This window comes from Vanellus vanellus (assembly GCF_965231255.1).
Source record: "Vanellus vanellus genome assembly, chromosome: 23".
NCBI lineage: Eukaryota > Metazoa > Chordata > Aves > Charadriiformes > Charadriidae > Vanellus > Vanellus vanellus.
Window position 1 is genome coordinate 3,128,809 of NC_138928.1, and position 25,680 is coordinate 3,154,488.

Below are 25,680 nucleotides of genomic sequence, written 5' to 3' on the forward strand. Positions count from 1 at the left end.
AATGAAACAAAAAGGAGTTGGTCTTTTAACACTTGGCCAAAAATAAATAGCCTCAGAAATGCTACGATAGAAACAATTTCATTGTCTGTGGTAGGAATCAGGGATTCGAAGTGGGGTCAAAGTCTGACAAACTGGAGCGTCGATCACCAATGCCGTTCTGCTGATCCTGCTGCGTTCTGCTGATGTCTCTTCTTGTCCACATGCCTTATACCGTGCTGAACTGGATACTTGTAATTTGTGCTAAAGCATCGGATTGTACTTACTGAGTGTTACTGCACGAACCCTTGGTTGGATAACTATGTGTGTCCCTGAAGAGAAGTCCTGGGGGAAAAATTCAGGTGTTCAATCTCTTGTCCTGTGGTTCTGCAGCACTTACAATTGCACCATGGAGCATGCTCAAAATGCTTAAACTCTCCCTCCGTGAAAGGTACAGCTGACTCCCGAGCAGAATTGCTAGCTGGAGAAGTACACTGTTTAAATAGGATAGTTCCCCTGATGCATTGGCACACTTCCCCTTTTTTTTTTGTTGTTGTTGTTTTTATTGATGTAAGTTTCATGCTGTCTTGATTTGCCAACAGTGTTGTCTAGTTGGGAAATAAAATGGGAAGGGTTGGGGCTGGGGAGTGGGTTGGGACAGGTACAAGTTTTGGGAGGGGCATTAATTAATCCCTGGCTTGGGACGAGAAGTAGTTGCTGAATTCAGTAACTTCTCCTTTGTCAGAGCATAGCCAAGATGTGAAATTAAATCTGCAGTACTCTTTTTTTTTTTTTTTTTTTTTTTTTTTCTCTCCCCCTTTTTTTTTTCCTCCTCTTTATTTAACAAAAAATATTCTAATAAATACTCACTGTTCCAGAGTTTTCTCTCTTCCCGAGAAGCGCTTACAATATGAAAATCTGATGGAAATATCCATGGAGCCTGGGACAAGGGGGAATGGTATCCTTGCTGGTTTGGCAAGAAGCTGTTTATTTTAAGATCCTATTCTGTTCCTTTGCTTGTTCTTGCTTTCATCAGTGTGGAGTAGCAAGGCCAAAAGCAGTGCCAGTGATCGCTAACATGAAAAACCACGCATAAGGAAAAGCTGAGAGGCATTATTCAAGAAGTAGCTTGAAACCGAGCACCTGGAATTGAGCCTAAATTACACCAGTTCAGTTCACTTCAACTTAGAGACGAATGTACAATACTTTCTTACTCTGTGCTGATCGGCCTGAACCAAACTCTCAAAAGGGCTTGAATATTGTATCTGGAAGTGTACGGGAAATTCAGACAGTCCGCTGTTACCGAGCCGTGAGTGGCACCTAACACAGCCATCTACTGCCTTCGATTGAGTTTTTGTCTTTACTGTACAGATTAGTATGTTGGAAATGCTTTGCAACGAAACAGCTGGTACTCCTGAAAGAGTAACTGCAGTTTTAATATCAACAGCATGCACACTTTTGTTTTTAAACTAAAAATGTTTTTACAGGGCTGTTAAACTGACAATTTAGGGTAGAATATTGTTAATGACTTGCTAATGGCTTATTTGTTTGGGTCAGAAAAATAAATTGTGCCAAGAAAGTGTTTTAATGTGGCATGAATTGATGCTGTTAACACAGTAACATCGAGCGGCTGATATTATGCCTTCTTAACTGGAAATAGCTCCTGGGGTAGAAATAGCCTTTTTTCAACAGATGCAGATTTCAAAACGGGCCTTAGTCCTGTGCTACCCGCACCTCTCCCTGCAGCACGCGAGTTCCCCTCTTCCTCAGCATCTGAGGTTCTTCCCTAGTAACTGATACAGCTACGTGCCCTAGCAGTTTAAGCGGTTTTATCCAAAATGACGTTAAATTGGTTTGGGACCGACAATCAAACTACCTTTATTAGTGACAAAAGGGTTGTTTTAAGGCTGGCGCGCGCTCTGGGTGTCGCAGTACAGCCTGCTTGATTGCGCTGCTTTGGGCTGCTGTCACAACCAACCGCTAAAAAACCCTGTAGGATTAGACTGGGACTTCCAGCGTTGCTAAAATTGGTGCTATATTGAGCTAGTGGGATTCTTACCTCAAACAATGTAGTGTCTAGCCTGACCCTTTAAATCGAACATTACAATGTGTCTCAGCTTCCTCTTGAAGAATAACATTCTTAGTTTGGCTTTCAGCGTAGCTCCCATCTTACTTGGCACTGGCCTATCTTAAGTAAAACAGGAGTAACGATGCTTCGTTAGGACATCCTGCAAGTTTGCAGCGAACTTGTCACCCTTGAGTCTTCAATCTCTGAAACCCAATTTGGGATAAATGCCAGGCGTGTTGGCAAATGCGCATCCTCCAACTCGGAGGGGCTCCTGTTAATTGCCTTTTGGCACAGCTCTGAGCCCAGGGGTCTCATGAAAAACTTCCAGTGTCCTCTGCAGCCTCTTAGGGGTAGAGTAATTTCGCTAATATTACTTTTTCCCTTGCTGCTCTTCATACATGAATTCATGGTGTATAGGAGGACACCTCACTCTTGGTACATCAAGAAGCAAAGTCTGCCTGCAGCGAGGAAGAGGGGGACTATCATTGGCCCTTCAAACATTGGAGATCCGGATTTCTCTAGGCACCGAAGTGTCACCTCAGGGTAGCAAGTTGAGTGATGAAGTAAGAGGGAGAGGGGCACCCACCGCTCGGCGCAGGGAGGTTCTCTGAGCAGTTCCCACTCTTCAACATTGATTCACATCCTCTGGTATTGTCAAAATTAGAAATCCTCGTTATAGCGGAGTTGCATCCTGCCATCTGGATTTTTAAACTTGCTTGAGATCTTAATGAGAGAAGAGAAATGCATTCAGCACTTAGACACCACCGAGTAGCGTGATGATCTCTTGAACCTCAAAATACTTACAAAAATCTGGATCTCTGTCACTGGAAGTGTTTGACAGACTAGTTTGGATTACTGCTGTGGCAGGAAAGTGGTGGTTTAAGCTGATGCTGGGTAGTGGGTATACTGGCATTTGTTAACTCTGGCATGGGAGCAGGAGAAAAAGGAAGATGCCCCTGGGGTACCAATGTCTCCAGCAACTGCTGCGTGATCCTTCCAGCAGGGTTTGTCAGATCCCGTACCTTTCTGATGATGTTAACTGATGCGTAAAACTTAAGATGCAGCTGGACGTCCCTTTGCAGAAGAGTGCCAAGTGCAATTAAACTTAGTGGAGCTGAAATCCTACGTCTCGAGCTCTAGGAAGTCTCTCAAATAATATTTTGGTATGGTGGAACAGGGATTTTGATGCACTGGATAATGTCAGCTTAGATATCGCATGCAGTAGAAAACGTACAGCACCTTTGGCTTGAAGTGGTTACTGTAAGGTGGTTTTTGGGTCTCAGATTTGACTGTGCTCATGTTGAGGCTTTGCAAAGGCATGTTTCAAAAGGAAGATAACCTTTTTTCAGTTAAAAGTAATGTTTTCTATGTGGTGAAGCTTTCCCACAGTGTTTAATAGTTGTGCCACGGCCACGCGTGCTGGTGTTGGTACTTGGTTATGAGAGGGTGCGATGTGACGCTGCCGGGCCTGGGAGGTGACGTCTTTTCCTGGGAGATGCCTAGAGAAAAGTGAAAGAAGGAGGGTTTTTTCCATTCTCCCTGAAATCTGGCATTCAGTGCTGTTAAAGTACTTTCGGTTGCTTTACAAAGATGTCTTTTGGTTTCTTCACAAAGATGGATTGTTTCATTCTAGACAGTAGTTTATTGGTGATAGAGAAACTCAGTATTGTTCCCAAGCCAGGGGAGGCTCGTACCTCCTTTATCTTTGCACAGGGTTTTTCCTTCTTACCAGCACTGGCCGAGCTGTTTTGTGCTCTCAGACTTAGCCAGAGCTGCTCTGGCAGAGCTCAGCAAACCCTTGCTCACAACTGCAGTGACTTCTTAAAAGTACGAGCGCTTGGCTTTTGCCTCTCCAGGTTTGGTGTTTGGCGTTTGCCTCTCCAGGTCTGTCATTTGGCAAAACATTCCTTTGAGTTAATGGCTACTTTGCAAACTGAAAATGAGATTTTATTTTTTTTTTTCTAATTGAAAATGTATTAGACTTTGAACTGTAAAAACTCTTCAGGACTGAGGCAGTGACAGCTGAGAGGGTGCAGGACGTGATGGCAGTGGTTCCCACCGGCTGCTGTGCCATGGGCACTGCATGGGGTAAATATTACTTGCTCGTGATTTTTTTTAAGCTGCTGCATGGATCGGGGGGGAGAGTGTATCTGGCTTGTTAAAATCTTGCTATTTCTTCCCCCCATCCCTTGCTCACGTTCAGTGCGGTAAGATGTGAGACATACTGGGAGGTGGCTGTTGGTTCTTGATAGCCACCCTGCTGGGTTTTAATGGAGTTCTGTGTACGTTACCCTACAAGAAACTATTAGATTTACAGGTGAAGGGAGCCCGGCCAGGGCTCTCCTCGGATAACACCTCTTGCCTTGCTTTGCCCAAGGGAGGTGGCACAGACAGGGAACGCACGTGCTGTCTCTCTGCATCTTTTAAAAATACATCCTTTGGGATTTGTTTCCTTTTTCTTCCATTCTGGGGACGTGGTTCCTTCTGAGGTTGATCTGGTTCCAGCTTAGCGAGGCAGGTGTGTGCTCTGACAGCGCTGCGAGGTCAAACCGCTGTGTGGTGCTGGTGGGGAAGGAGCAGAGCCTTTCCCTGGGGGGGGGTTGTGCTCCAGAGTCCCTCCACCCGTGGGGGACTGCAGCCAAACACCCCACTGCGTCTCCTCCAACGATGGCCTGTGGTCTCGCTGCTGCGGAGGAAGGTAAGGGCTCTGGTTTGGGGGCTGGAAAGGAATGAGGATTTAAGCATTCCCATCAGCTCTCTTACTCGGCAGATGGACATTGTGTGCACTTCCCAGATTTCTGTTGAGCAAGAAGGCGGTTTAATTCGGTGAGATCTGGAATGTGCCTTAAAGCAAACTTTATAAGCTAAAAAATTAAAAGGGATCGGAATCTGCTAGTGTTGCTTTTTCCCTTGTGCAGACACAAAGTATTCAGTGGCTAAAAATGTGGGTAGGGAATGTCAGGAATCCCGGGTTCCCTTCCCAGATCTAACCCGTACTTCGGACCTCTGCTTCAGCTTTTCCATGCAGCAAATGCGTTCACCGTTTTGCAACACGCTGGTTTGCTCTAGAAGAGCAAAATACTTGAAGCTGCACAGATCCAATGTCTGTCTCTCCTGATTATAACAACTTCAGATTTTCTTGCTCGTTCTCAGAAACACCGTTTTATCCCAAACGGGTATGTTTGTGCTTTTCAGATAGCTGCATGTGATGTTTGTACCTGCGCAAAGCAGCCAGTGAAAGGGAACAGGGGTGACCTGGGAGTTTGTGAAGGACAGGTTTGAATATTTAACTTTCCTGACGTGGAAGCTGTGGCTGGTGCTGATTCTCGGGAGAGGATCTAAATCTGTTGGTCTCTTTAGCTAAACTTGCGCCAAGAAATGAAGTTGTTGCAGCCGCTTGTTGGTGTGAAGAGCTCTTATCTTAGAAAGATACTCAACGACTTTGTGTGATTCATCGACTGCTTGGTCCTGCTTTTAAATGGCTGAGGTTTCCCCCCTGGCTCTGCTCCTCCCGCTCAATAAGACAGCATCATCTAGTGGCTACATCACAGCCTGGGGATGCAGGTGTGACCTCGCTTCTGGTGTACTCTCCTCCTGTCTCAGTGTTGGAGACTATAACGTACGCATATTTGTGTTCCTCACTTTTCTCAGTGTTAGAACGAATTTAATATGGTTAAAGAGGAGTCGGCTTCAGTGGTGGAAGGCGGCGTGTAGATACATGTAGTGTTTTACTGGGTATAGTGTCATGAGTTCTGTACATAATTGAGAGAGGTGTAGATGGGTGAAAAAGAACACTTAACTGGATTGAAGATGTATTTAGGAGATTTACAAAATCTCTTTTTGGTGCTAGTTGATAGGGTTTTTTTCTTTTTTCTTTTTTTTTTTTTGGTGGGAAAGTGAGAATTTTGAAGTTATACTTGAGAAATTGGCTCTAGAATCGCCTCACGTTAATCTTGGGAGGTCCAAGAGTGTTTGCTGAACTTCCTGTATGTCCTATTTTCTATTTATTAAATCAGAAGATCTGGAACCATCACTTTGCATTTTCTGTTCAGTCTTTTCATTAACTCTTTGTACCCGAGACTCCCTGGCAGCACCCAGAGCTGGAGAGCGGGATCCCAGAACCCAGTGGAGTGGTGCCTGGTGATGGGATACATAACCGGGGCACATCACCCCCAGCGGACGGCACGATCTGGGTGTCCGTGGGTATGAGCGTACCTGCCTTAGGCTTTTCCATTCCTTATCGAACCAAGATACCTCCAAGGTCAAAGCTGCAGGGCTTTGGCCATCTCTTCTATTCATGTCTGAGCTGGTACGTTCGAACTCACCCTCGCAACCAAGGAGAAGACTTTGATACCGATCCAGGTACCGACCTCTGACCACCTCTCCTGCTTGGCAGCACCAGCCTGAGCAGTCCCTAGGGAAAATGTTTGGGTTTTTTTTAAACCTTGTGGATACTTTTCGGAGTCAATCAGGTGTCCAGGCCTGGGGTGGACGATGGCAGCAGCAGAGAGCGGTGAGTGATCTCCTGGGGCTTCCTGCTCCTGCGTGACCTGGTGGTGGCAGTTGGGATGTCCCAGTGGAGGCTCTTGTGCTGCTGCTGCTGCCGCCCAGCTTTCGCATGGAAATGTCAGCGCTTGGAGGAGGAAAAACGTGTAGAGAACAAACTTGCTAATTTATTAGAATTGAAAGAAGCCTGAGGCTTCCCGTGATTTTTCAGCGAATCGTAAGTAATACTCAATTCTTCATGAATTCTAGGTGCTTTTGGACTTGTAATTCCCATAATCTGTTTTGGTTTATTTTTCTGGCTGCAGAGTTCTGTTCCTCACTCCAGTGCTTTGTGTTTCTAATCTTCTGGTAAAGTTAACATGTGGGGTTTTTTATGGTATATTAAGTTGAAACGGTTCGCAAAAACACTTTACAACTGCAAGGGCACTTTGGAAATCTAGCATTTCAGCTGATGCTTTTTCTTACTGACTTGGACTCATTCTTACTTACGACACATTTGTTCAAAGACAAATGCATTAGTAGAAAACATGTTTTGTTTTTGTTGAGGGTCAGATCTTAGCTCGACCTATGAATAATGCAGGTGCTCTCTTGCTCCTGCATAGTCTTGGCTGGCAGGTATAGCATATACCTACATAATTTTAATCCGTAGTGTTCCCAGAAGGACCGGAGGGCTCGCTATCCACCCCACACTCGGCTCTGGTATCGTTACAACCCTTTCCCGTCCCTCTCCTGCAATGAGTCTGGGTGGGTTTTGAGCCAGATGTTGAGACGGTGTGTCGCTGCGGTGACGCAGCGCAGCTGGCAGTCTGGTTCCTTTCTCAAGGTGTCTCCTCTGGTTGAGTTGTGTGTGCAAGGCGGGAGGTCATCACTGTCTTTAAAAGATTAAAAAAAAAAAAAATTCATGGATGCAAGTTTGACAAGAGTGTAGGCTGTAATCTAGTGCCAACCAATAAACACGCCAGTATTTTACACACGGCTCTGCCTGCTGCGTGGTCTGTCGTCTTCCCGGCACCGTTACCCACGTATGTGAACTTGGGGATTGGGCGATATAGTGTCACCGGAGGAGAAAGCCCTCCCTGAAAGGGCTTGGTACATTCACAGTCTGGAAAAGAAAATTTGGAGGGATAGCGCCGACAGCCTGATATTGAGATGGGCTCGTCTGAGCCGGGGAGGCACCCTGCAGTAAAACCGGGGTGAATTTTAAGGCACGGCATAGTCTGATTCAGATGTTTCCGGTGCTGACCAAGAGCCTTGAGAAGCAGAAGCTGTCCTGACTCCAAACCTGCTCACACCTATTTCACAAAGTCCTCACCGAGAGCCCTTCACGTGGAAATAGCCCCTCGGTGTGGGAGAGGCTGTGTGCCACCTGCGCCGAGAGCACCATCCCCCCGCCGTGGGCTGGTGGTGACAGCGAGGGGAGCAGCGAGGGATGGAGATGGCGAGAAACATGTTTGGAGATGCCAGTGTAGGTCAAGGGAAAATAACGGGAGCTCCTTTGGACCCCGTTCTTACAAATTCTCGCTCTGTTTGTGCTCCACACATGTGTGTGCACAAATACTCTACTGAATTACCCTGTGAAGTCTGATGGCTTTCCCAAACCCGCTGTTGGGCTCAGGGTATCCCAAACCCTGTGGCGGTCGGATGCCTTCCCTGCCGGCCTGGGACGGGTGAGCAGCGAGAGATGCTCCGAGGCGGTTGGAGGGGATTTGGGGTGGGTGCCAGGGCACACTCAAGGAGCGGACGGGGCTCTTCGCACGGCGGCAGGCTGCCCTCGGTGCCTCCCCCTGTCCTCGCCGTCCGTGGGGCAGGGTTGCTCGGCGCCTTCCTCAACCTCCGCATGTCCCAATGGGAGCCACTGGGTCCCTCTGCCCTGGGCTGTGCCCACCTTGGAGGAGGGTCTGTGTGTGCCGGGGGCAGCTCCTGTCCCCACGGGTGCCACCGACTTTGGGGCTGCGTTCTGGTGATGCTCCAGTGCAGCAGATTTGTGTTGGGCTGGGGAAGGGTGAACCAGCTTCACCCAGCTCCCGGGGTTGTGATCCAGCCCTCGCTCAGCCGGGGTGGGGGATTCTTCTCCTTTTGGGATGTGAAACGGAATGTGGGGCTGGAGCCACTGCTGTGCAGCCGCATCGCAGCAACAAGGCTGTAAATACTGCCATGGGAGCGCTCATGTTCATTGGCAAAGAGAATGTGTCCTGGTTTGGAGATCCATCCCTCGCCCCACCCTTTGCAAATTCCCTTTGGGATCCGAATGCAATTGGGCTCCTCCTGCGCCGCGTTACTGCAGCGAGGGAAAACGCGCCGGCTGGTGCACAGCATCCTCACGGTCAGGGCTGCGGCGCTGAGCTGAGGGTGAAATTAATCTCTGATGACGGTGGAGTCGACGCCTTCGGGTGAGCGGTGAGGCAGAAGGGGAGCGGGCTGTGCCCCTGCGGGGGTGGGTGGCAGTGCTTCCCCCCCCCTCGCCAGTATTCCTGGCCGGGTGAGCAGCCAGAGGGATGCGCTGGCTGGAAATCCAGCCACTCGCCTTTAGCTGCTTAAATGGGAGCTTAGCGGCTCAGCAAAGCTGTCCCCAATTATCCGTTGGTGGCCGAGCAGCGGAGAGAGGGCTGATGTCTCTCACAGGCGGTTCTGGAGCAGGAATACCCCGTGTCACTGTTCTAGCTCTCATCGCCTGCCAAAAATTTGCCCCCCTGGCTGATCCCCCTCCCACCCCGCTCACAAAGGTGCCATGTCATGGGACTGGTGGCGATGCCCCCGTCAGCCCCGCAGCATCCTTCCCCCTCCCTGGCGGTAAGTAAGGGGAGATTTCCCCGGGGATGAGCAGCCCTTGCGCTGCTCTGGCCTCGACTCCCCGTTTTCCCCCATCCAGATGCTCTGGGCAGTGGCGGATGGGGGAAAAAAAACATTCGCCTGGGATTTGGGGATGCTGCAAGTGCCAAGCACTGCCTCCAGCTACGCAGGAGGTCTTGGTGACCCCCTGGTCTGCTCCCAGGGCACGCTGCGTCCCCTGAGACCTCGTGCGCTCCTCCGGCTGGGCTGGGCTGGGCTGGGCTGGGCTGGACTGGCCGCACGCTCCCGCCGGCCCCCGCTCGCTCGCTCTCTCCAAGGAACTTTCCTAGAAATTGCTGGATTTATTTTTAGCCACGGCACAGCAGTGCCGGGCTGGGAGAGGATGGGCAGTGGTGGAGAAGGAAGCCCACACGGTGTGGATGTGCTCCTGCTGCCTTGGCCAACTCCTGCCCTGGGCAGCAGGGGGATCTGGGGGGGGGGGTCCAGCCCCACTGTGTGTTTCCCCCATTGCAGCGGTGCTGGCTGGATCCTGGTCCCTTCAGGCAATGAAGGAAGGGATGAGGATGGGCTGCGAGGAGAGGTGCTGCTGCTCACGCAGGGGTGATGCCCCGCTCAGGGTGTGGGGCTCCCCCAGACCCCTCTCGCTGGCGCTGACCCTCAGGATCTGCCTTCCCCGGTGCTTCCAAAGCCGCTGCTCCTATAGTGAGATGGGCATTGGGATGGAGTTGATGCTCCCCCGGCTCCCTGCGGGGATGGGTTTGGGGAATGTGGGGACCAGGAGGGGCGAGGCTGTTTTGAGAAGGGGCTGTGGGGCAGGGAGGGTCAACACAGACAATGGGACCTGTGTGACCACTGGGGACAGTGGGGATGCTGTGGACAGCGGGGCTGCCAGGGCCAGTGGGACCACTGGGGCCAATCAGTCAGTGGGGACAGCAGGCATCAGATGCTCTCAGGACAGCTGGTGGCTTTTGCTGGGCTGGGGGATCCCCCTACCACGGGGACGAGGCACCCCAACCCCTTCCCACCCTGCACAAGAGGCTCCAGCATCCCCCGCTCCACACCATGCCTGGCTGAGGGCATCTCCCCTCCTGTGTCCCCACAGCCCCCCGTGGCCCCGGTGCATCAGCACTGTCCCTGAGTGGCTTGCAGGGACCTGAAGGGTAAAATAACCCGGTGTGGGTTGGCAGGGGGTGAGGGCAGGAGGAGGACCCTGGCTGTGTGGCCTCTCGCTGGGCAGGTTCATCCCAGGGGCTGCAGAACAGGAGCTGCTTTTCCCGAACGTTGCCATCCCACTGGCACAGGATGCTCTGCGGTGGCACTGAGCCCCATCCTGCCACCAGCCCGGGTACTGGGGGCTGTGTCCCCCCAGCTCTGCCATCTCCAGGCTTTTCTCTTCCACTTTGTTTCTCACTCAGTTATTAATTTTTTTAGCTGTCAGGAAGCAAAATGGGGCTCCTTGCTCCCCAGTGGCCCCAGCTCTCGCCTGACCCACTTAGCGGGGCCATCTGGTCCCTGCGCCGGCAAAGCGGATTACCTCTGTGTGCGGGATCAGGGCTGGGACACTGCCACCGCCCCGGGCTCCGCCCCGGGTGCTACCGCTGTGACAGCCTCTGCCTGTGCTCCTGGGGTCCCTGCAGGTCTGTCCCTGGGGGGAACAGCCGCTGCGTGACCCAGGGAGGGGACCCACGGCAGCCCATGCCACGGGTGACCCTGCCCGGCCGGCCTGTGTGCCTGCACCCGCAGGGACCCCAGCCACCCCGGCCCCTGCGGGTCTGGCACCTCTGTCCATCCCTCCATCCATTGACCCAACTAATGGTGCAGGGACACACCTACCCACCCTGGTGTGCACATGTCCATCTGTCCATCCACCCATCCATCCAACGTCCATCTGTCCGTCCCACCCTCTGTCGGTCTTTTCACCCGCTCACGCCCTGGGGGGGTGTGCACTCCCTGTCCCACTGTGCCCCCCCCCATCCCTCCCTCCATCCCACCGTCTGTCCATCCACTCCTCTCCTTCCCCTGTACCCCCCCCCCCGGGTCTTTTCCCTCCTTTTTCCCCTTTTTCCTGTTTTTTTCTTCCTTCTTCCCTTCCCCCGTTTTTCATGTTTCCATTTTTCTTTGGCCTTTCCCCCCCCTTTTCTCCCCACTCCTCCCCCCCCCGCCCGGTCTCTGCCGCCCCCTGCCGGCCCCGCGCCGCCACCGCCCCCGCCCCCCAAAGCCCCGCCCATTGCCCCGCCCCGCCCGTCACGCGCCGCGCTGCGCGGGTTCCGGGTGCGGGCGCTGCGCGGCGCGCGCAGGTGGGGCGGGGCGGGGCCGTGCCGCGCGCGGGGATGCGCGGGGGGATGCGCGCGGGGGGGTGCGCAATGGGGCTCGGGGGGGGGATGCGGGGGCGGAATTGGGGGGGAGCTGCGGCGGAGTGTCCCGCGTGGGGCTGGGGGGGGGGGGGGGGGGGGGCAGAGCCCGGTGCGGGGGTGTCGACCGTCCGTAACCCCCCCCCCGGTCCTCCTCCTCGTGGAGGCGGAGCCCCCCCCGCCACCCCCGCTCATGCCGGGAGGTGGGGGGTGCGGGGTGACCCCCCCTCCCCCACGCCGGTCCCTCCCGGCCCCGAGTGGGGCTCCCCGGGCGGTGCGGGGGTGCCCGTGTCCCGGGGAGCAGCGGCCTGGCGGGGGGGGGGGCGGGTGTGGGTGTCCCCCCCCGCCGTTCCTGCTCGGCCCCGGGGGGTGGTTACTTGGGGGGGGGGGGGGGGCGGTTATTCCCGGGGGGATTGGTTATTCCCGGGGTGGTGGGATATAGTACTGGGTAGTTGGATTGTTACCGGGAGGGTTATTCCCGGGTGGGGGGTTATTACGGGATAGTTGGGTTATTACTGGGTTGGTGGGTTATTACTGGGAGGGTGGGATGTTCCCGGGGGGGTGGGTTATTACTGGGTCAGTGGGTTATTACCGGATAGTTGGGTTATTACTGGGGAGGTGAGCTATTCCCGGGGCAGTGGGTTATTACTGGGGGGGGGGGTGTTATTGCTGGGGCGGTGGGTTATTACCAGATCGTTGGGTTATTACTGGGGGGGGTGGGTTATTACTGGGGGGGTGGGTTATTCCCGGGGCAGTAGGTTATTCCCGGGGCGGTTGTGGGTTGGCAGACGTCCCCGTCCGGCGGGGCCGGACACCCGCGTCCCCATGCGGAGAGGAGCCGGAGTTGTGCCATGAGCAACGCCACGGCCCCCACGGCCCCGGGCACGGGGGGCGACTCGCTGGTGGGCTACATCCTGGGACCCTTCCTCCTCCTCACCCTCCTCGGTGCCCTCCTGGCCGCGGTGAGTGGGTGGGTGGGGGGGGGGGGGGGGGGGGGGGGGGGGTGACACCCCATCCCGAGCCCCACACCCGCTCACGCCTTCCCCCGCTCTCCTTGCAGGTGATGTACATCCAGAAGAAGCGGAGGTGAGCGGGGGGGGGTGAGGGGGGTGGGTTTGGGGGGGCGTTGTGGGACCACTGACCGCTCAGCCGCCGTCCCCCTGCCAGGTTTGACCGCCTGCGGCACCGGCTGCTGCCCATGTACAGCTACGACCCGGCCGAGGAGCTGCAGGAGTCCGAGCAGGAGCTGCTGGTGGAGGCAGAAGACACCCGGGTACGTGAGCCGCTGCCTTTCGGGGCCGGGAGCGTAGTTTCGGGGATGGGTACAGGCGGGGCGGCTGCGTGGGTCGTTCCCCGGCCACGCACGGTGCTGTTGGGAATTGCCATTTACCTGTTTTTTTTTTTTTTTTCCGGAAAAATTAGCATTAAGCAGCACCAAATTCAGGAGCCGGTGGGGGCTGCTGCTGAGCCTGGGTGGGAGCCCAACAGTGCCAGCCTGCCCGGCGGGAGCTGGGGGAGCTGGGCGAGGGTTTGGGTATAATCCAGCAGGTTTTGGGAGGGTTGGGCTGTGCCTGCCAGCCTGGGGCTGCTTCTCCTCCCGCCCTGGCGCCATTCGGGGGCTGCTTTGCCCCCCACTGCTTAGCACCGGTGGGGGTCTGGGCTGCTGAGGGCACGCTCTGTGTTGCAGGTGGTGCCCGGCTGGGGGGGACCCTCACCCCATCGTCCCCCCCGCGGGGACTGGACGGCGTGATGCTGCCCGCAGAGCTGGGACCGAATCCTGCCCGCAGGAGGCAAGGGAGGACAGTGTCAGCACCGGTGCCGCTGCCTTCACCATCCGCTGGGAAGGGCAGGATGCGCCCGCTGTAGCACGGCGATGCCGGCAGCCGCTGCCCGGGAGCGATCCCACCTTGTGAGCACTGATGAGAAACAGGTTCTCTCCCACCTCAGCGCCTATTTTTGCCTTTTTTTGGTTTTTTTTTGCTTGAACCGCTCTGCCAGCCCCTTAAAAACGCAGCGAGGCAGGACGGCGGGGGCTGGCACCCCGGCGGGGGAGCAGCGGGGCTGCGGGGCTTTGCCGGGTGCGGGGGGCAGGACGCAGAGGAGCAGCGCGGCGCGTGCTGGAGCAAATAAACTTATTTCTGTGCATTCGGTCAAGAGCCTCTCGCGTCGGGCAGGGAGGGTTTTCAGCAGCACGAGCGCTGCCAGGCCGGGGTCAGCACCACGCGTTCCCTGCCTCCGCAGCATCACGACTCGGTTTGGTAAATAAAAAGGCGCCGAGGGTGGGAGTTTGGTGGGGGGCGGTGGGATTTTGCCTGTTTCTGTTTCCATTGGCAGCTTCCGTCCGACCCGGCGGAGGATGGTTGGATGGCCGGTACCGGCACCGATGTCCTGGCAGAGAAGGTACCACGGGGAGCGGCTGCTCCGTGCCCACGGGCTCTGCCTGCGCACGGCAAACCCACTCCCACCCCGCTGGCGGCAGCTGGACCCCGGCCGGAGCCCAGGGCAGAGGCGGCAAACATCCATAAAATGTTTTATTCAAGTAACTGCAAATAGGAAACCAAAAGGTCATTAACAGTGGACCAAAAGAAAAAAAAAAAAAACAAACAAACCAGAACAAAACAACCCCAAACAAACCCCATTTTTTTCCCGCTGGAGCCGCCCGGCACCGACCTCTGGTCCCGCTGCAGCCGTCGCGTGGGGAGCGGTGCGGCGGGGGGAGCATCCTGCGGTCCCCCCGCCCCACCACCCTGCCAGCCTCTATCCCTTGGAGCAGCAAAGCAACCTAGACCTTAAAATAACTTTTTTTTTTTTTTTTTTAAAAAAAAGCCCAAAAAAGGGGAGGAAAAAAATACCCCCCGGCCCCCCAGCGACACCCCGAAAAAGGAAACACCGAACCAACGATGCCCCGGCAGCCGGCACAGCAGCAGCGTGTCTGTGAGTTCAGAGAGTGGAACTTAAATATCCAGAGGTAGTTGTGAATGAAAGGAAAAAAACAAAAAAGTACTTAAAAAAAAAATAATATATATATACCAGAACCTATGAGAAAAGGGCTGCCCTGAGCCGGCCCTGCTGGGGCACCGGGGGATGGGCACCCCTGGGGATGGGCACCGAGCCCCGGTATCACCGCGGGAGCTGCTCTCCCACACACAGTGCAGTCCCCCAGCGCTGGGGAGGGGGGGGACACGGGGGGGGGGTTGCCCAGGGTAGCAGCAGGCCAGAGCGAAGGTCTGATGCATTTGGGGGGGTCTCACTTTTGCTGACCCCCCCCCAGGTCCCTTCCCTGCAGAGGCAAAGGCCGGTGGCCGGGAGGGGGGGGGGCAACCAGCCCCCGCTTTGGGGGGTGAGATCACTGCTTGGGGGGCGGGGGGGCAGCAAAGGTGGGGGGGTCCCAGCCCCGGCTCTCTGCCAGGCACCCCTTTTGCCAGTGGGGCTGCCCCGAAATCCAGCGCTGGGGAGAGGGGGGAGCCGGGGTGGGTGCCCACCCCTGGGGTGGAGGGGGGGGGGGCTGTGGGGGGGCCACCCGGGTTGGGCCATTTTCCAGTGCTGCCGTTGTCTGAGGGTGAGGAAGGAGCGGAGGAGGGAGGAGGAAGAAGCCAGGGCGGCGCGGTGGGTTTCTCCCCGTCCCTCTCCCGCCGAGGACGTGGGGACCGTCGGGCGATGAGGTAGCGCCGGTTCGGGAGGTTTCACTGCTCCTCCTCGGACGACTCCTGGGAAATGTTCACCTCCTCCTCGTCCTGCTGCTGCCAGGCAAGGGAGAGCGGTCGGGGGGTGCCGGGGGCTGCGGACACCCCCCTCCGTCCCTGGGTGAAGGGCTGAGCAGGCACATCATGCCCTTGGCGCAAAGAGGGGAAACTGAGGCACCAGCATCCTCCTGGATTTGGGGACTCCAAATTTAACCAGGTTTAACCGCTACGGCTTAAATCCCAGGTAAGAACCCCCCCGGGTGGGCTCGCAGCAAGTGTGAGACTGCGGTCCCCAGCGCCACTGCCGTGTCCCCAGTTGCCACCAGGGGGGTGCTGGTGGCGGCAGGACCGGGTGTCCGTGTCCGACCGGTCGTCCATGTCTGACCGGGTGTCCGTGTCCGGCACCGCACGTGGGGCGGGCGGCCGTGAGCGTCGTGGCCCCGCACGCGGCGGTGAGTCAGGGCTGAGTGTGAGCGTGAGTCAGCGCCGGCCCCCGCTTCCTCCCGCTTCATTCATAAAAAAGCCACCGTGGCCGGTGGCTGCCAAAGCGGGACACGGTGTCCCCGGCACAGCCCCGCCGGCGTGGGACAGGCTCAGTCCCACCCTGCGAACCGGCTCCCCACCCTGGGGTCCCCAAAACAGCCCCTGGTGCAGGAACACCCCCCCCCAAGATGTGACACCCCCCCCCCGGTTCGCAGCCCCGGCTGGTCTCAGCCCCTCGCTCTGTGTAGGGAATTTATGGGGCAGAGCAGCTGCATCCTGAGGGATGCTTTCGGGTGGCTGCTGTGTCCCAGTGCCCGGTGGCGGCTCCTGGGCACGGGGATGGGGATGGGGACAGTGGGGTGTGCACGCCGGGAGGGGAGGTGGAACGCTCCCAACCGGGTGATGCTCACGGGCGCCCGGCAGCTCCTGCGGGGCTGCAAACCGCAGGGGGGGGAAAGGGGAGAGGGGGCAGAAATGAGATGGAGGAGGGAAAGCACAAAATAAGAGGGTGGCTGTAGGGTGTTGGGGGGGTGCTGCGCACGCAGGCCGCAGGAATGCCACGCCGGTGACGCAGCGGGCGCCGGGGCAGGCGTGTGCCAGCATGTCATGGAGGCAGAACCGGCCACCTCCTGCGCACCGCTCCCGGCGCCGTGGGGAGATGGGGGAGCTGGGATGGCTCAGCCCCCCCCCCCAGCAGCAGCACCGGGGCACGGCTTGGCCAGGTTTGGAGCCTGTCCCGTGCCACGCCGTGTCCCCTTTTTGCTCACTGCTCTGCTCTCCTGCAGCCTGGCAGCATCTCCCCCACGCTCATGGGGGGGAGCTGCTGTGCCCCCAAAGTGCCCAGCACACTGCCACGATGAAGGAGGAAGGGAAAAGACCACTCACGGATTTTTTGGGTCGGCCTCGAGGTTTTCTTCCTGGTGTGACTGCAGCTTTCTGAGGAAAAAAAAAAAAACCCAACCAAAAAAGGACATTTTGGTCAGGACGGCGCCATCTCCTCTTCCCCAGGATGCTGCTGGGGGGGGTGGATGGCATTCCCCTTCCTCCCACCCATGACTGCCAAATTCATCACCCCAATGGCATCTCCCGGGCCACTGCACCCCGGTGGCCCCCAGGGTCACAGCCAGGCCCCCCCAGAGCCCCCCCGGTCCCCCTCGCCGATGGCTCCCAGCACCAGAAGGGCCTTGTGACTCACAGGCGGGCGCAGGATGTGAGTCGCCTGTTTTACAAACAGGTTTATCGCGGGTGTCCGCACGCTGACACACACACACACAGACACACACACACAGACACACACACACACACACACACTGTCCCTGGCTCCCTCCCCACCTCCCCCAGGGGCCAGCGCCGAGAGGTAGCTCTGCCCTGAATTGTGTGTAATTGGGCTCAAAACGGACCTGCCGTCCCAGCGTGCGGCTGCGTGGCCGGAGCAGCCCCCGTCCCCGTCCCCAGCCACCTACCCTGCCTTTCGGGGTGGCCTTGTTTTTACTGCCCTTCGGCCGTCCGCGGGGTCTCTTGGGGGTCGGGGCCTCGCTGGGCTCCTGCTGGAGGGAGAGCAGAGGGGGTGTCGCTGCAGATTGGGGGTCCCCCGGGAGGGACGCGTGCCTGGAGCGGCTCCCTGTGCAGCAATGCACCCCGGGATGCTCCGGGTTGGCAGCCCCGGTCTCCCCAGCAGACCCTGCTGGGGCAGGGATGCATGTGGTACTGGGAGCACTGGTTGCACTGGGATTGGCGGTCGGGCGGCAAGCACAGGCTCCTGCACGCCCTTCAGCCGGCTGTGTACGTGACCTGTACCGCCCCGGCATTAACGGCTGGGCTTAGCCGGACGGTCCCCGCCGGTGTCTCAGCCCTGGACCCGGCTCGCTGCTGGTGCTGCTGCCTGGCAAAGTGTCGTGGAAGCGACAAATCGCCTTTTCTGCGGGAAAACGATGTGCACAAACCCCCACCTGCCCCGGAGGGAGGGAGGCTGGGCTGGGGTGGGGGCTTGGCACCATAAAGGCTCTGGCAGCATCTTATCCCTCTGAGCAGCTTTTCCTAATGGGGCTTTAATTAGCCCGTCTGCAAAGGCAGGTTCAGCTGCAGCCTGGGGAGGAGCGAGGGGAGGCTCCTGCCCTTCCCTGGGTGAGGAGGAGCTCTGGGGTGTTGCAGGGCTGGGGGGGGGACGACACTCTGACACCCCCACCTCCCCCAGGAGGGATCTGCTGCATCCGGGAGGTGCTGCCTGAAGGGAGGTAATGGGGGCTGCACCCTGGGCACCCCCATCCCTGCCCAGGGGATGCTGCTGGGGTGCAAGTTGGGGGGTTTCTTGCTGTGCCATAGCCTGGGGGTACCCGGCCCCCAAGGGCAGAGCTGCCCAGTGGGGTGCTTCCCCCCCCCCCCCCTTCCTCCCAGGGGACCCCACGTACCTGCGGCTTCTTCCTGGGCCGCCCCCGGCCCCTCTTCTCCGCCACATCCTTCTCCCCCTTGGAAGCCAGGGGCTGGCTGGATTTGGCGCCGGATTCGCTCATCGTCCTTCCAGCAGTGGTGAGGAGGAGAGGGAAAGGGAGGAAGGTCAGTCAGTGATGGCTCACACCAGCCAGTGCTGCTCCCCCCAAGCCCTCACCTCAGGGCAGGCAGGTGCTGAGGGCCACAGAAGTGTCTCGCAGGGCTGCGAGGGACAAGGGGAGCCACCGGAGCCTCCCGTGGGGTCAGCCCAGCATGGCCATGCCCCCGCCACCTGGTCCCCCCAGGTAGGGATGCTCGGCCCCCCCAGCTGCTGCCTGGCCCCTCTGTGGGGATGGAGGTGGCCGGTGGGGTATCAGCATGGACAGGAGGTGACAAGGACCAGGGTCCCCTCTCTAAGAATGCCTCTTAGAGTTAAAATTCAGCTGAGGTGTGCAGCTTCTGCTCTACCCCAGCCCTTCCCGGAGGTTTGGCTGCATCCTGCTCCTCTCCCGCCTGGGGTGGGGACCAGCCCATGCCCAGGGCACTGCCAGGTCCCACAGGGGAGAACCCAAAAGCATCACTAAGAACAATGCCTAGAAGAGACCCCCACTTCTATTTTTTTTAACCTCCCGAGCCCATTCGGCAGCACCACGCCGTGGGGCGCAGGGATTGTCTGCCCCCGCAACGTGGAGCACCTCGGGCAGGCGCGACTCTCCTCCCGCCGCCGCAACGCCGGTATCTGCAAAACCGCCCCTGCTGCACCCGCGTCCCTCCTGCAAAGAGACCTTTGGCCCATACCGGTCCCTGCCGTGCGTCCCCTCACGCCGCCGGTGCCCCGTGACGATAACCCGATGCAATGAGCCCAGGCCAGCGCCGACGCACGGGGATGGAGCAACGTGTCGGCGGCTGCAGGGCCGGACCGTGGCAGCAGGACCCCGGTGCTGCTCCCTGCCCTCGTGGCCCTCATGACCAGCCCCACATGGTGGCTGCTGCTCCAACGGGCTGGGAGAGGCTCTGGGTGCTCAGACCTCCCCGTCTCACCCGTGCCCTGCCTTCCCCAGGGTGGCTTTACAGCTGCATCCCTCCCGGGGATGCGACCTGCATCCTCCCCCTGCATCCTCCCATCCCTGGCTGGGGAGCAAAACAAACTGGCTGCCAGGCAGGATCCTGCCACAAGCCCACGGCACGCACACCCCGCTGAATTAAGCAGTGCTCTGGTGCTAAGGCAGCTCCCAGGGTCCCCAGCAGGCATTTGGGGAGCAGCAGCTTGGCCAACCTTTCCCACAGAGCCCATCCCCTTTCCCCAAAAGGAGGAGAGCGGCTCCAGATTTAATCTGGAGTCCTTGAAATCCCAGACACGCTGCCGTCACCGGCAAGTTGGAACAGGACGAGGCGGTGGCACGGCACCGGGGGCCTCCGGGCATCCCCACGGGGGTCCCAGGGCCCTGGAAGGGTGGTGCAGGCTCTCGCAGCCCTGCTCCCCACCCGGCCTCGACACGGGGCACTGCTGTGCCCAGGGTGGGATCCTGCACCCCTGACCCTGCTCCTGCCACCCCGGCTGGCTTTAGGGACAGGCACCACCTAGCACTTGTCCTCGGGGTGCTGAGTTGTCCCCCTCCCCTGTGCATGTCCCAAAGGGCTGGATGGCTTTCCTTGCTCATGGGGAAATCCCACGGAGGAAAAGGCTCCATCTTCCCCTCTCTACCTCCACGCTTCTCCAGGAGCGTAGGGAAAACCTGCTTTTCCGGAGCCGTAGGGCCAGTTCCACACCCAGCTCCCAGCCCAGGAGCCAGAAGGATGGGCTCTGTGCTGGAGAGGGAGTGGGATTGCTACCACAGCCCCAGTGCTTACTGGTGACCCCCAGCGCAGGGCGCCTGCTCTGCTCCTCGCTCGGGTGACCATGGCCGGGCAGAGGGGGGGCACCCACTCAGAGCGGTGATGTGGCATTTCCCAGCAGAAACAGGGCTGCGAGAGCAGCGTCCCAGTCTCGCCGCCCGTAGGCGCGGGGCTTGGAGTCTCTGTTGGGGGACTGGGCTAGAAAATCACAGCGTGGCTCTGGGACGGGTGCTGCAAACCCCCCTGGGCCACCTCTCCCTCTGGGGACGGTCCCTATACCGACCCCTGAGTCTGACCCATGTCTCCGGAGCACGGCAGCCCCCGGCCCCGCTTCTCCTGCAGGTACATGGTTGTGTGCCCAGTCTGCATGCAAAGACAGAGGCACTCTGCCTATAGGGTTAACAACAATTAGTTTTGAGCAAGTGGTTTCAATTTGGATGGTGTTAGAGCAGCTGGGACAGTGCTACTGGGGAGAGCAGGGCTGCGGGGGGCAGCCAGGGTGCTGAGTCCCCCCGGGGATGCTGAGACTCATCTGGGTGGCCGGACCGGGTACGGGCGAGACATGCGGCGCGAGGAGCCGTGCTCAGACCTTCGAGGCTTTTTAAAAAACACGCGTCAGCTCCCACTCCCCTCTGGAAGTGACTCACAAGTGCAAAACAACAACAAAAACCACCCTCAGATATTTTTTTTTTTTTTTGGGAGACAGAAACCATGCCGCCGTGTAAACACCCTGAAAATATTACTCACAGCATCCCAGAGCCCTTCAAGGAGTCTCTCAGAAAAAAAAAAAAAAAGTATGGTTTAGGTTTAGGAAAGTAAAACGCCGGCCGGCTGACCGGGGGCTGGGACGGGTTTGTCTCTTTTTTAAGTCAATCTTTGTTGGAGGAACCGCAGCCTCCGAGCCGTGCCGTACCCTCTCCTGTAGCTGGGAACAGATGGGCCCAGTATGGCCCCCACCCTGCCGCGCTCTCCTCCACCCCACCGGGGATGGACACGGGCCCCATGCAGCGGCTCCGGCCAGAGATGCTGAGTGGACCCCCCCTGCCGTGGGGATGCCACCGGGTATAGCCCCCCCCCCCCGAGCCAGAGACTGCCGCCGCGAAGTTGTCGATGATGGAGAAAGTACGTGCACATCCCACCTGTCCTCCCACCACCTCTGAGCTCTCCCCGGGGGCTCCAGAACCGAAGCCACCCCAGGGGACAGAGGGTTCCATGCCCCACTCTGGCAGAGGGGGATGAGGAGGAGGATGCCCGGGTGGGAGACGGGGGATGCTCCTCTCACCCACCCCAGCACCTTCCCAGCCAACATCCCTCTTCCTGAGAGCGGCCCTGGCTCGCTGCGATGTTCCCCGGGGGCTCGGTGGCACCTGCCCGGTGCTGGGAGCACCCTGAACCCACAGGATGATGCCGGGCACACCGCGGGAAGCTGCTCTAAAGCATCAAAGCCATATAGGAGGGATGGAGCAGCTGTGTTGCCATGGAGGAGAGGAAGCAGCTGAGAGAGAAACCTTTCCACGCAGGGAGGATACAGGCGGAGACGAGGGCAGGGGACTGCCAGGCTCCCCGAGGCTGGGAGGGATAAATCCCTGCAAGGTTTGGAGGTGGAGGGGGTACATCTGCCTCTCGATCGATGGAGTTGGGGGGGATGAAAAACTCCTCCCCTCTCCATCCCTATGGATGGTGGGCCGCCAGGCTCTCCTCCCCCAGCCCCATCGGCTGCCTCTGCTCCGCGACACGAGCTGGGCCGTTCTCAGCAGCCACCTCTTGCACAAGTGAGGGTTGGGCTACAAAAGAGGCAACCTGGCCCCTCGGAGCCGCTCCTCGCTTGCCGCTGGGCCTGCTCCTGCCTTCCCCCACCCGCCCGCGCTGGCTTACACCGCTCCCTGCAAATAACCCCATAAATCCCCCGTTCCTGCCACCTACTCTTAGATTAAACAAACCAGCCCGGGAGGAGCACGGAGACAGGCGGTGGCTTAGATCTTAATATATATATATATATATAAAATCTTTTTATGCCCAGGAAATCTAGCTTGATTGCAGCTGGGGAAGGATCCCGGCCGCACCTCCTGGCAGAGGGAGGACGGGAGAGGGAGGAGGAGGGGGAAGAAATAGTGGAGCAGAAGTTGAAGAGCCTGTTCGGCGGGGAACTGGGCTGGGGAGGGATGTGCGCGGCTCCTCATTAGGACAAGCCCTCCATGGGGCTGCTTTGAAGCCCCCCCCCCCCAAGGCCCTGCCATTAAGGAAAGTCCACCCCCCTTTCCTTCCTGGGCATGCATAATAAAAGGAAGTGATAAAAGAAAGGAAGGAGGGAGGTGGGGGAGAAAGAAAAGAGGCAGGAAGGGCACCATCACACGCTTTGTGAAGCCCCTGTCCTGCGGGGTATAATAAAACCCCGGGTGGAGCCAACCCTGTGTGGCATCAACACCCCCTCCCCACGCCGGGGTGCGGGGCCCCGCGGTCTCGCAGCGTGGGCACTGTCGGGGGTGGGGGTGGGGGGGCGGCCGAGCCCCCAACTACAACTTTGCCCCGACTCGTGTGTGTGTCCCCCGAGAGCCGGGCTCGGCCTGGCCCCACGCCCCGGCCCCACGCCTCTTGCGCCCTCCCAGCCCCACGCCCGGGTCCTGCTCCCACGCCCCGCCCGCGGCCCCACGCACCTTACGCGGGTCCCCATCCCCAAGCACCAGCCCGACCCCACGCACCCTACACCGGATCCCACGCACCCCTGCGAACCCGGGGCGGGGAAGGAGGGGGGGGGGGAAGGGGAGGAAGGGGGGTCCCCGGTGGCAGGGGGTTGCACCCCGCGGCCGTGCGGGGCCCCCCCCGGGCGGTGCGGGGCATTTGCATCACCCCAAAGCCGATAAGTGGAGGAAAAGTCCCGCCGCGCCGGGAACAGCCGCCACCGGGGACCCCCGGTCCCGTGTCCCCCCCCCCCCCTTCTTCCCTCCCCCCGGCCCAGGCAGGTGCATCACCCTATTAATAACAATAATTAATAACACGAATAATAAAAGAGAGGCATTGCAGAGCCGGCCCGCCGCACGCACACACGCGTCCTTGCGAATACAGAGCGAACCGGGGGCGATCGCGCACAGCATGCGGGGAGAGGGGGGGGGAAGAGCAGAACCCCGGGGTCCCCCCCGACCCCCCACCACCCCACAACCACCCCCCGAGCCCTCCCCCGCACCCCCCCGCAGCAGAAAGGAAAGAGGAAGGCCGGCACTCACAGTCAGCTTGATCTCGGAGCTGGGTGCTTGGGGCGGCTTTTTTTTTTTTTTTGGGTGGTTTGTTTTTTTTTTTTTTTTGGTTGGTTTTTGGTTGTTGGTTTGTTTTGGTTTTTTTTTTTTTTTTCCCCTGGCTTGTCTGTGTTGTGAAGCGAATTAAACCCCCCCCCCTCCCGGCGGCTGCTGCTGCTCGCAAATGCGGATCTGAAAGGAGAAGGCAGAGAGAGAGAGAGGCTGCGACTCACACACGCATCCACAGCTCAGCCAGGCCCCCCCTCTTATTTATATAAATAATAAAGAGAGAGAGAGAGAGAGAGAGGGAAAAAAATTGCTCCAGGAGGAAGGAAGCTGGGTCAAAATCATTTGCAGGGAGCGAGGGGAAAAAAAAAAAAAAAAGATAGGAAAGGAGGGGGGAGAAAAGGGGGGGGGGGGGGGGAAGGAGCGAGCTCCCAGCCTTACTGGAGGGGATCCAGCTGCTAAAAATAGCAAAATCACACTCGAAATTAAATAAGGGCAAACAGGCTAAGGGGAGCTTCCAGCCCTTGCGGAGCGGGGGGGAGGAGGAGCCGGGCTGCATCACGGCGGCGGGGGCGGGCGGCGGCGGGGCCGGGAGCGATAGGTCCGTTCAAAGGGCTGCGGCGGGCGGGCGGGCGGCGGCTGCTCCCCCCCTCCTCCGTGCCCCGGGGCCGCCGGAGGGTCCCCCCCGGAGGCAGATGGAGGCAGCGCCGGGGGAGGATGGAGATACCCTCCCCTCCGCCCCGGCCAGGGATGCTCAAAGGATGCTCCTGGCTGGGGCCGTGCGGAGGGGTGCGGGCACCCCGCGGTGCCCCCGACCTGGCCTCGCCGCTGGGTAGACCCTCGGTTGCCCCCCATTCCCCCCTTATTCCCCCTCCCCCCACGATGTTTTGGGCTGGCATGGAGGGATTTGGCATCTCCGTGGGGGCAAGCACCACACCGTGCCGTGTGTCAGGTCCGGCACCGATGGGCAAAGCATGATGCTCTTTCCTTTCGCTGCCTCCCTGCCAGGTTAACCCTCCCCCCCAAAAAGAGCCTCTGGTCCCCATCTGAGGCACCACCAGCGGGTTCTCCATCCCTGGGGCATCCCAGGGTCAGCCGGGTTTTGTTGCAATATTTATGTCATTTTTTTCTCGCAGCACCACTGCAGAAATGGGAGGCCAGTGTGGAAGCAAGTCCTTCATGGCTTGGCACGGTGGGATTTTGGGAGCTGGTGAGCAGCCCTGAGGCTCTCCCGGGGTTTGAGCGGGCGGTGAGCTCGGTCTGCAGTAAAAGAGCTTTATTCTGAATTCCTGCAATCTGTTTTGTAAGTGGTTTAGGTTAGCCTGGAATAAATAGGAGCTGAGATCAGCTCTCCAGGTAGGTACCCCAAAAATACAGAGCTCCGTTATATCTGGGGCAAGATTTTTCCAAGGCACATCAGGCATTTGGGATCTCATGGTGGATTTTTTGATGGGGTACAAGGAAATCCAGAGCTCAGCATCCTCTCAGTGATGGGTCTGTGCCAAATTTCCCCAAACTCCTATGGAAACTCCAATCACAAATTTAAAGTAAACTCTGATTTAGGTGCTTCTGACCCCACTAAGGGTCGAAATCTGGAGTTAGGAGCTGAAATTTAGACTGGCCGATGCTGGATTTAAGTTTCAGGCAGGTTTTTGTTGAAAAAAAAAAACAAACCCCACCTTTAGAAATGTGAAACTTGGAAGTATCTGCACGTGCAAAACTTCTGCAGCAGGGAAGATTTACGATGTAAAAAGAAACAAACCAAACCGAGCCAGGCTTGTGGAGCTTTTGTTTTTGTTTTTACTAATTGTTATTTGGATTTTTAAAATCCCCTGCAAATTCCCCTGACTAAAACACAATCAAAGCAGTGTCCCTTTCTGACGATTAAAAAATGAAAGCAAAGAGGGGCGGGGGGGAAACCACCCCGTAAGAGGCTGACCTGTTTTCAAACGCCTGCGAAGAGAACAGGCGTCACCCTGCTTGCGCCGCTGCGTTTTGGGGCTGCAGCTCCCCGACCTGGGCATGGTGGGGGTCTCCTCCATCTGAGGGCCTTGCATCCAGGCAAGGTGTTGTTTGCGGACCCTGAGTATTTGTTTTTTTGGCTAAAATTGGTGTTCCCCCCGGCTGAAGCCGGCTCTGCCTGGGTTTGGAGGTGGCAGGGTGCCTTCTGCCTGCAGCAGCCCCAGCCCTGCCCGCGGCCATGCTCGGGCTTCCCCCCTTTGCCATGAGCCTGGCGAGGAATTTGGTTTCTGTCCCTGGCAGAGGCTCGTTGTTATTAATATCCCTCGTTATTTATTCTGCAGCGGCGGTGAATGGCTGTAACC

General features: G+C 58.0%; 2 protein-coding genes and 1 long non-coding RNA gene across 8 annotated transcripts; 2 read left to right on the top strand and 1 right to left on the bottom strand.

Moving 5' to 3' along the window:
- The first annotated feature begins 50 nt into the window (after window positions 1–50).
- LOC309680935 lies at window positions 51–1,559 on the top strand. The gene is made up of 2 exons (XR_014270007.1): window positions 51–427; window positions 1,013–1,559. It is a non-coding gene; the product is annotated as an uncharacterized lncRNA (long non-coding RNA).
- Window positions 1,560–11,595: 10,036 nt separating this feature from the next.
- Window positions 11,596–13,828, top strand: SMIM29 (small integral membrane protein 29). Its single transcript, XM_082494368.1, has 5 exons — window positions 11,596–11,637; window positions 12,480–12,653; window positions 12,752–12,777; window positions 12,859–12,964; window positions 13,379–13,828. The coding sequence occupies exons 2-5, from the start codon at window positions 12,543–12,545 to the stop codon at window positions 13,439–13,441; spliced, it is 306 nt and encodes a 101-aa protein (XP_082350494.1). The 5' UTR covers window positions 11,596–11,637; window positions 12,480–12,542; the 3' UTR covers window positions 13,442–13,828.
- A 1,312-nt stretch (window positions 13,829–15,140) lies between these two features.
- Window positions 15,141–23,701, bottom strand: HMGA1 (high mobility group AT-hook 1). Of its 6 annotated transcripts, none has more exons than XM_082494517.1 (5): window positions 23,342–23,701; window positions 18,266–18,371; window positions 17,321–17,401; window positions 16,743–16,793; window positions 15,141–15,428 (listed from the first exon to the last, which is right to left on the bottom strand). In XM_082494517.1, exons 2-5 carry the CDS (start codon window positions 18,365–18,367, stop codon window positions 15,375–15,377), a joined length of 288 nt encoding a protein of 95 aa, XP_082350643.1. In that variant the 5' UTR covers window positions 18,368–18,371; window positions 23,342–23,701; the 3' UTR covers window positions 15,141–15,374. The 6 variants fall into 6 exon arrangements, with proteins under 6 accessions (XP_082350643.1, XP_082350641.1, XP_082350642.1 ...); XM_082494515.1 differs by having other exon boundaries at window positions 15,141–15,431; XM_082494516.1 differs by having other exon boundaries at window positions 17,321–17,404.
- Window positions 23,702–25,680: the final 1,979 nt, after the last annotated feature.

Bases quoted from the DNA above. Each gene is read 5' to 3' on its own strand.
- HMGA1 (XM_082494512.1), bottom strand. From the start codon at position 18,367: ATGAGCGAATCCGGCGCCAAATCCAGCCAGCCCCTGGCTTCCAAGGGG. The intron at 17,405-18,265 runs GTACGTGGGGTC...CTCTCCCTCCAG, and splicing joins GGCCCAGGAAGAAGCCGCAG to CAGGAGCCCAGCGAGGCCCC. The intron at 16,794-17,320 runs GTAGGTGGCTGG...TTTTTTCCTCAG, and splicing joins AGGCCACCCCGAAAGGCAGG to AAAGCTGCAGTCACACCAGG.
- SMIM29 (XM_082494368.1), top strand. From the start codon at position 12,543: ATGAGCAACGCCACGGCCCCCACGGCCCCGGGCACGGGGGGCGACTCG. The intron at 12,778-12,858 runs GTGAGCGGGGGG...TCCCCCTGCCAG, and splicing joins TACATCCAGAAGAAGCGGAG to GTTTGACCGCCTGCGGCACC. The intron at 12,965-13,378 runs GTACGTGAGCCG...TCTGTGTTGCAG, and splicing joins TGGAGGCAGAAGACACCCGG to GTGGTGCCCGGCTGGGGGGG.